This window comes from Acinonyx jubatus, chromosome A2 (genome assembly GCF_027475565.1).
Source record: "Acinonyx jubatus isolate Ajub_Pintada_27869175 chromosome A2, VMU_Ajub_asm_v1.0, whole genome shotgun sequence".
NCBI classification, from domain to species: domain Eukaryota; kingdom Metazoa; phylum Chordata; class Mammalia; order Carnivora; family Felidae; genus Acinonyx; species Acinonyx jubatus.
The window spans coordinates 147697858-147714204 of NC_069383.1; the positions used below are offsets into that span (position 1 = coordinate 147697858).

General features: G+C 45.2%; 2 protein-coding genes and 1 pseudogene across 13 annotated transcripts in view; 2 read left to right on the top strand and 1 right to left on the bottom strand.

Annotated features, from left to right (window-relative positions):
* IHO1 (interactor of HORMAD1 1) overlaps window positions 1-1447 on the bottom strand; it is a 46318-nt gene extending 44871 nt beyond the window's left edge. For both annotated transcript variants that reach the window (XR_008297151.1, XM_027038707.2), the window contains exon 1: window positions 1395-1447. The gene's annotated coding sequence lies outside the window, so the exon portion shown is untranslated. The remainder of the gene's footprint in view (window positions 1-1394) is intronic.
* CA2H3orf84 (chromosome A2 C3orf84 homolog) lies at window positions 1369-15920 on the top strand. Of its 11 annotated transcripts, none has more exons than XM_027038702.2 (6): window positions 1369-1812; window positions 4823-4858; window positions 8136-8249; window positions 9149-9180; window positions 15082-15138; window positions 15508-15920. In XM_027038702.2, the coding sequence occupies exons 3-6, from the start codon at window positions 8243-8245 to the stop codon at window positions 15916-15918; spliced, it is 507 nt and encodes a 168-aa protein (XP_026894503.1). In that variant the 5' UTR covers window positions 1369-1812; window positions 4823-4858; window positions 8136-8242; the 3' UTR covers window positions 15919-15920. The 11 variants fall into 11 exon arrangements, with proteins under 11 accessions (XP_026894503.1, XP_026894504.1, XP_026894505.1 ...); XM_027038703.2 differs by having other exon boundaries at window positions 1403-1812; window positions 15511-15920; XM_053219412.1 differs by lacking the exons at window positions 1369-1812; window positions 4823-4858 and adding an exon at window positions 6135-6152.
* On the top strand, window positions 9190-11220 carry LOC113593554 (60S ribosomal protein L34-like; annotated as a pseudogene).
* Window positions 15921-16347: the final 427 nt, after the last annotated feature.

Sequence of the window (16347 nt, forward strand, 5' to 3'; positions counted from 1 at the left end):
TTATTTCTTTGATAGTCTGAGCTTTTTTCTTCCATCAACACTTCAGAAATTCTTCCTTCTAGAGTCTTGATTTAGCATCTAGACAATTTTACATACATCACTACAAGACCATTATTACTACATCTAGATGTACATCCTTTATCATCTTCCATTTCTGTTTATGTTGAGAAAGGAGAATAATTTATGCAGTATGTGGCTTGGGGTTTAGAATAACTATGCTCCTGGTTCCAGACCAAACTTACTCCTAAGAGATTTCTTACATGTTGAGAAAATCCCATGGTTGCACCCTTGCCTATGTCTAAGGACCACATGGGGCTTGATGTGCTCAGCCTCAGGTTTATCTGTTCTCTATGCATTTACCTGTCACCATGCTACCTATTATAGGCTTTAAATTCCCAGAGGGCAGAAATCCCATCTGCCTATACCTATCCTTGTAGATGCTAGCACACTAGTAATGAAGTAGTAGTCATTCTTAGGTGGGACACTAGGTAAATGAAAACTGAAATGCACACATTACAAACTTCCAAGGGCAGGGTTCTCTCTCCCTCTCATCTCCCAATCCTATTAGAAGAAGCATAAAAGCAGAGGAAACGTTTAAGTGCACGCAAGGTATACAACTGTCTCCCTAGGAAGGGCGCTGGCAAGGAGTTAGGCAAGGGAGAAACGTGTGCTGAAGAGAATGCCCTAAGGGGAAGTACACCACCGCCACCATCTGACCCCCATCTTCAACACTGAGACTCCTGAGGCCACAGTGTGAGGTCCTCCACATGCTCTTCTGGCTCCTCCACTCGGTCACTGAAAAAAACAGTTCTCTCTCTCAGACTTTGTGCCCCTTGGGCCTCGACCAGGCCCTCCTAAACCTCATACGACCGTTCACTCTCATCTTCAGTCTCTTTTCAATTAGGAGACACGCTCTGGGCTCCCAGACTAAATCATTCAGATGTCCTTTCCAGAGGCCTCCAAGGGATACTGCATAATTACAAGGCAAATCCCAGTTTCCCGGGTTCCTGTTCACGCTTTCTGGGCCGATTCTCTTTCTTGCGTCTCCTAATCCCAGACTCGGGATGAGAGGCTGTGGACACCCGGGAATCTAACGAAAACAACTCCAAAAATGAGCACAGAAAGTCTCCTTGAAGAGCCAGAGAGGTCTTCCGTCACAGAAAAAGAATGAATGGCTAGGAATTCCAGGACAAGGATCAAGTTGGACAACCCGGCGTCCCGAGAAACTCCTCGACGTCGCTAGAAATCTCGAACCTGTACTCAAGGCCCCTGTATGGCTTCCCGACCTCTCCACCTTCACCCCCCTCCCCCTCCCTGCCCTTCCTGGCCAAACCCCTCCCGCCTCCACCTCTGAGGGACAGCTAGCGCCCCACCTGGGGCGTCTCTGATCTTACCTCAAGGCTACTTAGTCCCACTGAAGTTGCCTGAGCATGCGTGGTCCCGCCCCCAAGGCCCTATCTGACCAATGAGGATTAAGTCCTGCCTTCTGGGCCCGCCCCCTCTGCCGCATTGCGTTAAAGGTTTTAACGGGCGTGCCGGTTTTACCAGCACTTTCATTGGCCAGGCCAGGCCAGGCGGTCTACCTCGGGGCGAGTACTGCTGCATGCCTTACCTGTCCCACGTGTACCTCTCAAGAGGTACCTGCGTGTCTCCACATTCACACCCAGCTGCCACCCACACCCCACCCAGCATCCCCTCAGCAAGGCAGACTGCTCAGGAGTTACCTGATACACACCCTGCTGCATGCGGAGAGGACTGTGTGCCCAGCGGCTAGGACATGGCTAGGGCCCAAGTGGTCCTAACAAGAGCTGGGTAAGGGGAGCCGCTGGGAAGAGAGGAGCTGTGGTCAAAAGGGAACACAGAACTGGGGGCCTGGCCCGTTGGGGAAAGAAAGGCAAGAAATAGTCCAAGGTACCTTGCCTGCTAGGTACTGACTGGGGCAGCCTGAGGGCAGAGTGGACAGGGGCAAAGGGTGTTGGGCGGAGGGGGTCTATGTAACTCTGCCTCTAATGGTTATAGATGGCCTTTAAAGTCGTGAAATAGAGAGTTCACCAATAAAGTTGCATGGATGGAAAACATTGTGTTGATTGAGCCCCAGGACACACACTTTAGAGGCCTAGATAAGGAAAAAGCAGTAAAGGACCCAAAGTAGGTGTGGTCAGGGACAGGGGAGGGACACCAGGAGAGTGAGGTGCTGTGGAAGCCTCCTGGACCATCCTTCAAAGAGGAGGAGGAGACCAGCTATTTTGTTAGGTGGGAGAATGGAGGTTTGATTGGAAGGCTGGTTCTTGGATTCCCCAGGAAAGATTTACATGAGGATCCCCACTGGAATAAAGACAGCCAGAGGAAGGTAGCAAGCACAAAGCAGTTTATTAGGTTTATTAAGATGGGAAAGTGGGCAGGCCCAGAGATGGCAACTGTCTTTAAGATGGGTGTCTTTTCTTTTTATGTTTGCATAGTTTATGGGTCATAGCTAGGGCCAACTCTGACTGAGAAGGGAGGACTCCTACTGGTTGGGAGGGGGAATTTTTGGCCCTACAAGGTTCTTGCTGGAATTGTCTTGGCCATCTTGCCCATGGGGTTGGGGGTGTGAAACCCACAATGTAAATATATTATAATGAACCTAGGGAGTCACTTTGGGGCAGAGGTTGAAGTGAGAGTGCACATTCTGCACCTATGGCTCTTGGTCTGTCAGCCCCTGGGTTTTAGAAGCCATAAGACTAAGATTTTAAAAGCCACAAAGTTAGACTTTGTACCCTCAGGCTTCTAATATGTCACCTATTTATCACAGTCCTTGCCTCAAGCTCACGTCTAACTAACTGCCTACTTCATCAATGTCAGATGCTGCTGATGGGTCAAGGAAAATGAAAAGTAAGAATTAATTATGGGTGACCTTGACAGAAGCAGTTTTAATCATTGTAGTAGGGGCGAAAACCTGATTATAACTAAGTGTGTGGATTCAAGGCATCTGATAAAGGACTGTTATCCAAAATATATAAAGAATCCTTAAAACCCAACAATAAGAATACAACCCGATTTTAAAATGGGCTAAAAATCTAACATAATGCACCAAAAAAAAAAAGATATATAGATGGCAAATAAGCATATGAAAAGATGCTCAATATTATATATCACTAGGAAAGTGCACATTAAAACAATAATGAGGGGCGCCTGGTTGGCTCAGTCAGTTAAGTGACTAGACTCTTGATTTCCCAACTCTTGATTTCGGCTCAGGCCATAATCTTATGATTCATGAGTTTTAGCCCCACATCAGGCTTCATGCTGGCATTGTGGAGCCTGCGTGGGATTCTCTCTTTCTCACTGCCCTTCCCCTGCTCGTGTTCTCTCTCTGAAAATAAATAAACTTAAAAAAAATGAGCTAGTACTACACACCTGTTAGAATGGCCAAAATCCAGAACAAACACAAAATGCAGGTGAGAATATGGAGCAACAGGAACTCTCACCACTAATGGAAATGCTAAATAGTACAACCACCTTGGAAGATTGTCAGTTTCTTACAAAACTAAACATAGTCTTGTTATATGATCTAGCAAATCATGCTCTTTGGTATTTACCCAAAGGACTTGAAAACTTATGTCCACACAAAAACCTGCACGTGGATATTTATAGCAGCTTTATTACATAATTGCAAAACAAGCAAGCAAGATATCATTTTCAGTAAGTGAATGAATAAATAAACTGTGGTACATTCAGACAATGGGATATTATTAAGCACTAAAAAGAAATGAGCTATCATGCTAGGCAAAGACATAGAGGAAACTTAAATATATCTTCCTAAGTGAATATATATCAAAAAGATTCCAACCATTTGACATTGTGGAAAGGGCAAAATTATGGAGACAGTAAAAGGATCAGTGGTTACCATGGGTTAGGGGGTTGGGAGGTGGAGCACAGAGAGTTTTTAGGACAGTGAAACTATTCTGTATGATATTACAATGGTGCATACGTGTAATTGCATTCGTGTAATTGCAGTATACATTTGTCCAAACCCATAGAATATACAACTCCAAGAGTGAACTATGGACTTTGGGGAATAATGACATGTCTATTTAAGTTCAGCAATTACAAGCGTGCTATTCTGGTGGGAGATATTGATAATAGGAAAGGTTATGCATGTGTGGGGCAGGAGGTATATGAGAAATCTCTTCCACTCAATTTTGCTGTGAACCTAAAATTGCTCTAAAAGTCTATTTAAAATATACATATAGGAGCGCCCAGGTGGCTCAATCGGTTAAGCGTCTGACTTCGGCTCAGGTCATGATCTCATGGTTCTTGAGTTCAAGTCCCGCGTCGGGCTCTGTGCTGACAGCTTGCAGTCTGGAGTCTGCTTCAGATTCTGTGTCTCCCTCTCGCTGCCCCTGCCCTGCTCATGCTGCTCTGTCTCTCTCCCAAAAGTAAATAAAAACATTAAAAATTAAAATATATATATATATATATATATATATATATATATATATATATATGTGTACATATATTAGGGGCACCTGGGTGGCTCAGTCAGTTAAGTGTCTGACTTCAGCTCAAGCCATGATCTCATCTATCCTCTATCCTGAATTTGATGCTTATCATTTCTATGCATGTTTTATACTTTTAGTTCATATGTTTGTATCCATAAACAATACATAACATTGTTTTACATGATTGAATCATTTTATAAATGGTATAATTTGTGCATATTTCTACAATTTGACTTTTTGACTCACCGTTTTTAAGACATATCTTTGTGGATTCAAGTATCTTTCTTATTGCCCTGTTGGTAAAACATTCAGACTGCTTACAGTTTTTTTCTTTCCCTATGCAGATGCTGCAATGAACATTTCTGTACCTGTGAATACATGTGAGAAGGGATCTTAAGGGTAACTATAGTAGGGTGGGCTTTCTGGCTAGTACGGCTTACACCAGTGACACTAGCTGGGTCTAAATGTTTCCTCCTGCTAAACTCTTTTTTTTTTAATGTTTATTTGGGGTGCCTGGGTGGCTCAGTCGATTGAGCATCTGACTTTGGCTCAGGTCATGATCTCACGGTTCATGAGTTTGAGCCCTTCATTGGGCTCTGTGCTGACAGCTTGGAGCCTGGAGCCTGCTTCAGATTCTTTGTCTCCCTCTCTCTCTGTCCCTCCCTGCTCATGCTCTGTCTCTCTTTCCTTTAAATATAAATAAACATTAAAAAAATTTAAAGAAAAAAGTTTGTTTATTGAGAGAAAGAGAGCACACACGAGCAGGGAAGGGGTGGAGAGAGAGAGAGAAAATCCCAAGCAGGCTTCACACTTAGCATGGATCCCAACATGGGGCTCGATCTTGACTATGAGATCCTGACCCTTAAGATCATGACCTGAGCTGAAAGCAAGAGTCAGACACTTAACCGACTGAGCCACCCAGGCACCCCTGCTTTTTATTGGTACATTTTTAGAGGCTGATTGCCTCTTCTTTTGGTTAGTGAAAGGGCTGAACTCTTCATGTCCCTGTGTTACAAATGAGAAAGAGACAATAATCCGCCGAAGAGTAGCTTGGAATGGAACCACAATGTCAAATATTTTCATGCTCCTTTTTTTGCTGCTCTATTATGCTCTCTTTCTTCACTGGGGCCCTGGTAACAGTCACCTGCCCCAGTGTTCTCAGGCATCATAGACTCCTGAGAGAAAAGTTTACAGAGCCTTATTCTGAAGCAGCACTTTTATCCTAAGAGCCATAAACCCTTTTAACATTTCTTCTGAGTCCACGGAATGCTTTCTAAATTTATGTCCCTGGCAGTATGGTTGCACAATTCTAAAATGCAAGATTCACCTCTAAAATGTTCTTTGATATTTCATTGACTGTATTCATCACACTCCACTGTGGACTATGTTTCTATATGTAAGGACTCTCCCAGAATGTTAATGATGAGGGGCACATTTCTCTCATAAAGAAGTAAAGAAGTAAAACCAAGCAGGAAGCACAAAGGGGTAGCAGACTGGATACTGCCTCAACAACCAGCAGCATTGTGCAGTCACAACCTCTCTTTGTCACTAAGCAACAAGAGGTTGACCTCTGAGATTCTCTTTCCTTGGGCATAGCCTCAAAAAGACAAGAGGAAAGTTTGCCTTTTCTGCTTCCTTCCTGGAAAGATGCAAAGTGCTTTAGTAGGATCCTGGGTAAGAGTGCATTTTACAATTAATCCTGGCCCTTGGCTCTAGGGTAGTACCTTAAATTTGAATGAATCATGAGAATAAATTTAGCAAGACAGGTTTCATTGAGCACACAGGCTCGTGAAGGACCTTGAACTTCCCACTCCCCCTCTGCCATTCTGAGATCACCCCTGTAGCCTACCTAGTCTTTACAATGCCATGTCCTTTTCCATGTGTCCTGGTCTGATGCTAATCAGCTGAACCTCCTAGTCTAATAGCCACCCCATTTATTCCCAGTCCTTTGCTTGGTCCTCCCACACTTCTGAAATTTGACTGTTCTCTATACTGGGAACATCTTGCAGGCAAAGACTGTTTTCTTCCATGTGTATATCCCATGCCTGGAATGCAGTAAAGGCCCAGTAAATACTATTGAATTAAACTGAATATTGAGCAAGCAGCGTCCAACAGACAGTAGAAAGATGGACAGACAAGTTGGGCAACCTGAGCCCTCAGTGGGATGAAAAGATAAAGGGCCTCTTAGTCATGTATAAGAACCCACAGTAATGGCCAGAGGACAAACTTGGGAGAGCTTCTTTCTGCTCAGGGCTATGATCATGGAGGACCAACCACACCAATCCTCTCCAGGGAGCTCTCAGGACAAAGAGTTGGGCTCTAGGAGTTCCCTGGCTAGACATGCTTATTGTCCATAGGGTGTCTACCTAATGACATCAACACAGTATGGCTCCTTCTTAGATCCCTGATAAATGTTCATTTCTGTCTTTTGCCAGTCCCTGTCTCTGAAATTCTCTCCAGAAGGTATCACTGTTAGTGAAGTACTTATTTTGAAAAGTTTATCCCTTGCTTAGGTGTCCCAGTTTCAGAGGGTGCCCTTCTTGTCCCAGAACATCAGGGTATGTGGCAAACAGGTGTTCATGACTTTGTCAATGGATGCCCAAGATGGATCCATTCAATCCCCAGAGAAAGATCGTATCACTGGACAGTGGCCTGTTCTCAAAACTTTGCTCAGTGCTTTGAATCACCTCAGCTCAGAACCTGTTTGAGCCCCTCCCCTGATGAAAAGTCTCCCTTTGTTCTTAGAAGAGAATCCATATTCTTTTTTCTTTTATTAAAAAAAAAATTTGTAATGTTTTATTTTTGAGAAAGAGCATGCATGGGGGAGGGACAGAGAGAGAAGGAAACATAGAATCCAAAGGAGGCCCCGGGCTCTGAGCTGTCAGCACAGAACTCAATGAGGGACTTGAACCCATGAGCCACAAGATCACGACCTGGGCTGAAGTCAAATGCCTAACCGACTGAGCCACCCAGGCAACCCAAAAAATGCAGGTGGCCCGAGAATGCATATTCTTAAACCGGTGTTTCCTTGACCTTACCTCACTTGTTTGCTCACAATCCTTTAGTCATAAAGCCTCTTGTTTATTCTAACATATCTCTCTTTTTCTGACCTCCAGTCCTTTTACTCTTTCAGTTCCCATCCCATAGAATATTCTTCTGCTGTTCTTCATACAACTGACTCCTTCTCACGTTCAGGTCCCACCCTCAATGTCATGAGGGGCTATCCCTGTTCTCTATCACTATTGATCCTAGTCATCAGGTTATTTCTTCCCCGACCCTATTTGCTGTGTCTGACTCCTCCACTAGAAGGAAGATTCACAAGGGCCAGGATCTTTCAGTCCTTTCACTGCTGTCTCCCCAGCTTATATTAGGGCCTCAAGGGAAAGATAGTGAAGAAAGATGGAAGAAAGGAAAGAAGGGAAAGAAAAAAAAAAAAAAAGGTAGCCTTTCCCTGCCCACACATAGCCCTCCCAGGTGAGCCAGCACAGCTAAAGCCAACTGTTCTAATGATGGATGGCAGATGGGTGTCTCTTGTTCTCAGATTCTTTTTATTCTGTCAGTAGCTCCCAAGAGAGGCTTCTAGCCGGGAGACCCTGAGGTCTGAGACTCAGGGTAAGGGTTTGTGAAGGATTCACCCTCATACTTGCCTTGTTATAGCACAACACTGGCTTTTATGGGCACTACAGAGGCCAATTCAAGAGTGAAAGTGCTCAAGAATACCGTCTTGCAGCCAAGCCCCAGCCTCCAGCAGTGTTCCTGCGGCGATGTCAGGTACAAGGTAGCCCTGGGGGAAGCTGGGGTGGCTGGGCCAGTTTCTACTCGTCTCAGACCCCAAGAGCATCATCCCTAGACCTACCACAGCTGGACTGACATCTTATGCCAGCCTATCCCCAGGAAATGCATGAGGCCTGGCTCCTCTTCCCTGAAGTGGCAGGTCTTCCCCTTACAGACAGGGTGGAGAAGAGCTAGTACCAGGCTAGATAGTCTTGCTCAATGTTCTTTCTAGATGTAGGGAGAGTCAGGGCCCAGGTTGGGTAAGTGGCCATGGAAAGAGAGCTTCCAGAATCCATAATGTAAGCCTTGAGTTTTGCCAACAACTGCTCTCAAGCCTAGATTCTTTGATGTCATAAAAGCCCATGGTCAAACACACAGTCAGCCTTATAGTCTGGGGGCCCCAGGAGGCCTTCTCTGGTGAGGGAAGCAGCATATAAAGTGACGTGTAGCCAACGAAGACCAGAAAGGAGTGATGGCAGAGGTGGCTGGAAAAGGCTTCCAGAGAACAGGAGAGAGATGCAGGGCCCAGACCCTCCACTGCTTCTAGGCCTGGAGACAAGGAGAGGGCACTGAGCATCAGTTGGGGGTCCCAACAGCAAAAAGCTCACTCAATACAGGAGAACTCAGCAGAGTGTACATGCAAAGGAATAGATGTAAGAGCCTCAGGTAAAGGTGGTATCACAAGTTGGTAACAACCAGGTGGTCAGTACCTTTGGACCCAAAGGGACAAGGGGAAGGTATGGCTCCTAGAACCGAGAAAGAGAGGGTGGTGTGGAGAGAACCACACTGAGAGGAGTCATGATCTTGGGTGGAGAGACACAGACAGGCAAGGGCTAGCCTGGGAGGGAGTTAAGAGAAGAAACACCTCCTCCTTTCTTCTCTCTATCTCCTCCCAGGGCTTTCCAGTGGCCAGAGGGAAGGCAGCCTGGTGAGGAATGCACTCAGATCATCCCTGTGGGCAACAGCAGTGGGAAGACCTTGGAAAGGGACCTGGAGGAGTGTCTGGAACATGCTCTGCCCACTACAGCTTCTTGCTTCCCAGCTTCTAGACAGATCCTACTTGATCTGCCATCTGAATTCTCCAGCACTTGCTTTCCCAGGCCAAGAACAGGGTCCTGGAGGCTGCCATGCTATGGAGGCTGAATCTCCTTAGGATTTTCAGTTGGAAGCACTGGCTGGCAATGCCTACTGAGTGAGCCAGGCCCAAATGCAACTCCAGACCGCTCATCTGGGTCCACCTCCCCTTGAGAGTAATGGGACCGGGGTAGTGCAGGGATAGAGGCAAACCGGGGACTTCTGGCTAGGTTTTTGTAGTAGCCCAGTGGCAGTTGTAATCCTAAAAACTGGAACATCCTCTCAATCTGGTCCCCAGGAAAGAAGTAGGGAACATGTTTTGGGGCATATTTTAATTGAAGACTTGCTACACAAAGCATTTACTAGCATTACCACTGGCTCCAAACAGCATGATCTATGTATCTTGGACTCAGATTGTATAAATGCCAAGTATAGTGGCTCTTTCTAGGTCTAAAGCTCTTCTAATTAGTGGGACTGCTTGGGGAAGGTGCACATTTTATTTTCCTATTAGTTGAGAGATACCAGATTTCAGCCAGCTGATTACAGCTATTGTTGAAACCCTTTCTAAGATGTGACACCACTTTTCTTTAGTTTGGAGCAGGTAGAAATTTTGTTCATGTCATTTAGATGCAAGAAATTTCTCTTTTCTTCTTTTTATCTTCTAGATGAGATTAATTTATTGGTAGCTTTCACCTACCTAACTCCTGGGACATGTAATCCTGGTTCTGTTTGTTCTTAAGATCAGACAAGAGTCCCAGGGACCCATGATTTGGAGTAGGTCTTTCATTGGCGGTGCAACCCCTGCCATGCCTCAGTCTGTTACAGGGGCTCCTCACTCAGCACTCTACTGACTGCAAAATGCCCAGCCTCCACAGGGTCCCTTAGCCTTCCCATACACAAATATTGCCCCCTCCCAAGAAATCTACTTCTCCTCCAAGGCCTCTTCAGCTGGAACCCCAGCCCAAGCTGCACCTGCTCAGAGACTATAGGCTTTACTACCTCAATGGAAAAGGAGCATTAGATGGTTTAGAAGCAAAGAAGCAGGTGAAATTCTCTCCAGGTACAGGAATACTCAGAACTGCCTGGGTGGAAGGAAATGACCACACTTCTCACCAGGCTCTCACTACTGTGAGAACAAAACTTAAGTCAGTGGGAGTCACTAGATTATCCTGCCACTGTAAGAATAGTGAGTTTTGCTTTTCTGGGGATGGTGTCTAGAGGCATTCAGAATGATCCAAAGTTTGGCATAACATCATAGGCCATCCTACAATACAGTCTCTAACAAAACTAAGCTGTCCTGAATCCATGGTAATAGAGTTGTGTACTTTTATACCAACAAGATTGGAAAAGCCCCCAAATCTGCGTGTGGCACATGAGCAGGCTGACTTCAAGAAGTTTGTGCTGTGAGACCTAAAGTTTTTATGAGGTTGTCTAAAACAGAAAAACCATGTCAGCGGGGTGGTACTTCACATATGCTAAGTGTGTCCATGACCAGATCAAGTGTGCTTTCCTTATTGAGGAGCAGAAAAACGCTGTTAAAGTGTTGAAGGCACAAACGCAGTCAGAAAGCTAATTTTTTTAATGAAACTTTTTTGAGTAATTTTTTTAAAAATCAAAAGACAAAAATATATATATAGTGAGTTTTCATAGTCAGGGCTGCCTCCAACAACAGAGGCATCCACATTCCAGGGCTGTGTACAATTCTTCAGCTGAGGATAGAGATGCAAAAGAAATTTGGGGATCAATTGGAACTTGCTGCAGATTCCCAGGGTTTTTTTATTGAAATTTTTATTGAAACAATTATAAATTCATAAGCTGTTATGAGAAATAATAGAAATCCTTTCTACATTTTTCCCAGTTTCCCCCAATGATAACATTTTGCAAAACTATATTATAATATCACAACCAGGACATTTTCATTAATGCAATCCACCTATCTCAAATTTCCAGTTTTACTTATTCTCATTTCTGTGTGTATATTAAGATCTATAAAATTTTATCACCAATGTAGGTTTGTGTATCCACCACCACAGTTAAGATACTGGCCAACCTCACAAGTATCCCTGGTTCTGGCCTTTTGTGACCACACCCACCAGCCTTCTGCTCCTCCACCCTTCTTCTGTCTCTTATGGCTGGCAACCACCACTCTCTTCTCCCTAAAATTTTGTCACTTCAAAATGTTATATAGGGGCACCTGAGTGGCTCAGTCGGTCAAGTGTCCAACTCTTGGTTTCAGCTCAGGTCATGATCTTATAGTTTCGTGAATTTGAGCCCCTGCATCGGGCTCCACGGATTCTCTCTCCCTGTCTCTCTGCCCCTCCCCCACTCACGCTATCTCTGTCTCTCTCAAAATAAATAAACCTTAAAAAAGATTATATAAATAAAATGATACAGCATGAAACCTTTGGACATTGGTTTTTCTTTCTCAGCATAATTTCCTAGAGATTCATCTAAGTTGTTCATGGTTCATTCCTCTTCACTACTGAGTAGTATTCTATGGTACGTATATGCCACTTTGTGTAACGATTCACCTATTAGAGGATATCTGGGCTGATTCTAGTTTTTGACTCTTATAAAAAAAAGCTGCTATGAACATTTGTGTACAGGTTTTGGGGGGAACATAAATTTTCATTTCTTTAGAATAAATGTCCAGGAATGCAATTGCTGGGTCACATGGTAGTTGTATGTTTAGTTTTTAAAAGAAACTGCTGAACTGTTTCCTAGAGTGAATGACTGTACCACTTTACATCCCCACCAGCAATGTATTAATGATCTAGTTTCTCTGCATTCTCCCCAATATTCGGTGTTGTCTCTATGTTTTATTTTAGTCATTCTGATTAATATGTCATGATATCTCATTGTGATTTTAATTTGCATTTCCCTAACGTTTAATGATGGTGAACATCTTTTCCTGTGTTATTTGCCATCTGTATATCCTCTTTGGTGAAATGTCTTCATGTTGTTTGCCCATTTTCTAATTGGATTTTTTTTTAATTTTACTTTTTATTTTTTTAAATTTACATCCCAATTAGTTAGCATATAGTGCAACAATGATTTCAGGAGTAGATTCCTTAGTGCCCCTTACCCATTTAGCCCATCCCCCTTCCACAACCCCTCCAGTAACCCTCTGTTCTCCATATTTATGAGTCTCTTCTGTTTTGTCCCCCTCCCTGTTTTTATATTATTTTTGTTTCCCTTCCCTTCCCTTATGTTCATCTGTTTTGTCTCTTAACATCCTCATATGAATGAAGTCATATGATTTTTGTCTTTCTCTGACTAATTTCACTTAGCATAATACCCTCCAGTTCCATCCACGTTGTTGCAAATGGCAAGATTTCATTCTTCTTGATTGCCGAGTAATACTCCATTGTATATATATACCACATCTTCTTTATCCATTCATCCATCGATGGACATTTGGGCTCTTTGCATACTTTGGCTATTGTTGATAGTGCTGCTATAAACATGGGGATGCATGTGTCCCTTCAAAACAGCACACCTGTATCCTGTGGGTAAATACCTAGTAGTGGTTGTAGGGTAGTTCTATTTTTAGTTTTTTGAGGAACCTTCATACTGTTTGCCGGAGTGGCTGCACCAGCTTGCATTCCCATAATTGGATTGTTATTTTACTGTTGAATTGTGAGAATTCTCTATATATTCTAGATATTATTCCTTTATTGGATATTTGGTTTGCAAATATTTTCTCCCAGTCTGTAGCTTGTCTTTTCATCCTCTTTACATAAACTTTCACAGAGAAAAACTTGAAAAAAATTTTTGATGAGGTCCAGTTTGTCAATTTTTTCTTTTATTGCTCTTGCTTTTGGTGTCAAGTCTAAGAACTCTTTCCCTAGTTCTAGATTCTGAAGATTTTTTCCTATTTTTTTTTCTAAAAGGGTCCTGGGTTTTTAATCTCTGTCGTGTCAGCTTGCTTTATGAGGAATGGAAGGTAAGGCTGGCTGGCTTCCCACCTTCATGGAGTTTTCAATCTACCTGGAAAACCGGCACCAGGTGTCTAAGGCAGGATCTCCTGTAGGGGAGCTTTTTAAAGACACACACCACAGGCTCCACCCTGAAGAATCTGGTTCAGGGATCTGGGATGGATCTAGCCCCAGCCTTTACTCTAGGAACCTGCTGTCAGCCACTGCTCATACCCCAACCCAGGAAAGCCTGAACTCATCAGATCAGACACTTCATTCAAGTCTACAGCAGGAGAAGCTGAATGACTGACTAGAACTGGGGACTCTGGGGGCAGAGACCAGGCACAAAGGCAAGGTTGATGGTCTTGGGAGAGATTTCTATTGAGGTCTGGGGGGTTGGGAGGTGGTCTTTCTCTGCCTGGGGATAGGGCATGGTTCTCTGGCTCCCAGTTGGGCCAAAGCAAATGCCCCAGGGACCTCTGTCCCTGTTCATGATTTAAACAGCAAACACATATTGAGCCCAGTGCCAGGCACTATGCTCAGTTTTGGAGTTACAGATGTGAGCAAAACAGACAATAACCTTTGCCCACAATGAGCTTATGTTCTAGTCAGGAGTATTAGCTGGTAAGCAACATCATACTATGTAGTCACATAGTATTCCAGAAAGTGAAAAATGCAGAGTTGGCATGATGGCACTGCTGGTGTAGTGCTTGAAGAAGCCCTCCCAAGAAGGAAGTGAGAGGGAGTCCTATGGCCAGTTGCAGGAAGAGTCCCAGACAGAAAGCACAGGTGGTGCAAAGGCCCAAGGTGGGAATAGCTGGTGTGTTTGAGGAGCAGTAAAGATGCCAGTGCGAGTTGCAGGTAATGGAGGGATCAATATAGTGTGGGTCTCATGGACCACTGTGAAGGCTTTGGCTTTTACAAACATGAGGAACTGTCATGGGTTTTCAGCAAACAAGGAAGGTGATCTGATCTATGTATCATAAGAATTATTCTGCCTATTAAGAGGACAACAGACTGGAGGGAAAAGCTTGGAAGCAGGGACACCAGGTAGGAAGCTCTTTCAATAATTCAAGCAAGAGAAGGAGGTGGCCCTTGAATGAGAGAAAGCAGTGAACTTGCTGAGGAATGGTCCAATCCTAGGTTCATATTGAAGGAATGATCAACAGGATTTCTTGACACACTGGATGTAGGGTATGAAAGAAAAGAATCAAGGGGACTTCAAGGTGTTTGGTAGGACCTAGCTGCCATGACCTGAGCTGGGGGAGGCTCTGAGTGGTGGGGGGGTGGGGTTGGGGAATGATCCAGAGCTCAGTCATGTGTTTGGAGATACCTGGAAGACATTTACAAGGGGCTATGAAATAGGCTGTTGGCTATTGAGTCTAGAATTCAGGAGAGAGCTCAAGCTAGAGAGAGAATTGATAGTTTTCAGGTGGTACTTACTTAGGGCCAAGAGTTTGGGTTGCTGATGAGGGATTAAATGTGGACAGAAAGGAAGCCTCTGGTCCTGGTCCTGGGCAATCTAGAGATAAAGGGTCTGACACGAACCTTGAACCACTGCCCTCCTGCTGGCAGTATGTCTTAGAAGATGCCTCAGCCCCATCCTCAATCAGCAGCCCTAGAGACTTTTGCTTTGGAGGCAAATGCCAGCATGAGATGTCCTAGGAGTAAGGCGGTGCTTTAATTTGTAACTGCCCTTTCAGGATTTTGGCAAGTTTAGCAGTTTAGGGGTAGTAGCTCCTGGCAGCTTCCCTCCATTATGGGTCCTGAGATAACATCTTAAGGGCAGGTTAAGCATCATTTCCCCCCATTCACCTTCTTTCTCACTGTCTTTAAAGGAGCCAGCACAGCAACACTTCTTCTCCAAGCATGACAACCGTACTTCTTTCGACAAAGTGAGTGAAGAAAGGAAGGAGAGTGGGCAGACCCTCAGCCTAGGTTGAAGTTGAGGTAGGGTGGAGGGGATAAGACACTGTGGGGAGGGAGGGCTCCTGATAATCTCTCTTGTCTGGAAAATAGCCCATTCCCCAAACAGAGGTTTGGTTTCAGCCACTGGCTTGCCTGACAATGTGCAAGTATTCTGGGGCCCACTGACTTTCTAGAGGCTTCACCCTGGAGTGGAAGGCATGGCTGGGGAGCAGGCCAAAGAGGCTGGGGTATGGGCCAGGGGAACCAGGCATCACCAAGCAGGCTTGGGTTGAGGAGGACCTAAGGAGGGAGGTGTGTGGTGCCAGGACTGTGGGCCAACGGCCCATACCGTTGAGGAGGGCCCCTACTGCCTGCTGCAGGGAATCGGAAGGCGAAAAGACCTGGAGCACCTGTGGCAGCGGCACACCTTCCTGCGCTGGGCACCCTGTGAGCTGGAGTTGAGCCAGCAGCGGCCCCTTGAATCCTCCTACCAGGCCAATTTCCGGTCAGGCCCTGGACTCAGTGACCTCCCCCAGCGCCTTGTCCACTTTGTGCAGATCCAGCCTCCCCGTACCAGCACCACCTATCAGCAGAACTTCTGCCAACCATCCCAGGGTGGCCATTGTGGCAGCAACAATGTGGGGCCAGTCACCAACACACTGCCTGACCTCCCAGGGATCCCAAGACCCAAGCTGCTGCAGCATTACCTTCATGCTGGGGTCTCTGAGTGTCTAAACTGGTCCAGAGCATTAAACAAGGATGGCTAACACAGAGGCCTATCTGTGCTTACAGCCCAAGGGGTCTTAGAAGCTGGAGAGCAGTAAGGTCCATAGCGCCTGTGTGCTGGGCAGGGGAGGATGTGCCCTGGGAACCCTGCCACTAAGTGAGAAGGGGTAAAGTCTATAGGAAGTACCATGGCCAAAGCAAGTCAGTTCTGGGAGTACCTTGCACTCAGTGTGGCTGCAGGGAAAGCAGAGTCAGTAACCCCTACTTGTATCTAGCAAAGACTGGAGGAGGAGGCAAAGGATGGCAGCTTTGATTTCTCCAGGAGGCTATTATGTCTCTAGGGGTCTGGTGTGTGGCCACATAGTTATGCCTAAGCTGGGACAGGGGGAGACTGCCCTGGCCACAGCCTATGCTGGGCTACCCCTCCCTATGGAGGTGAGCAGACGAGGAGCTGCTGGGTGACATGGACC

Coding starts and splice junctions, on each gene's coding strand:
- CA2H3orf84 (XM_027038700.2), top strand. CDS start 6,126: ATGCAAAGTGCTTTAGTAGGATCCTGG. Junction 6,153..8,135: donor GTGCTTTAGTAGGATCCTGG/GTAAGAGTGCAT, acceptor GCCTTGTTATAG/CACAACACTGGCTTTTATGG. Junction 8,250..15,081: donor TGTTCCTGCGGCGATGTCAG/GTACAAGGTAGC, acceptor CTGTCTTTAAAG/GAGCCAGCACAGCAACACTT.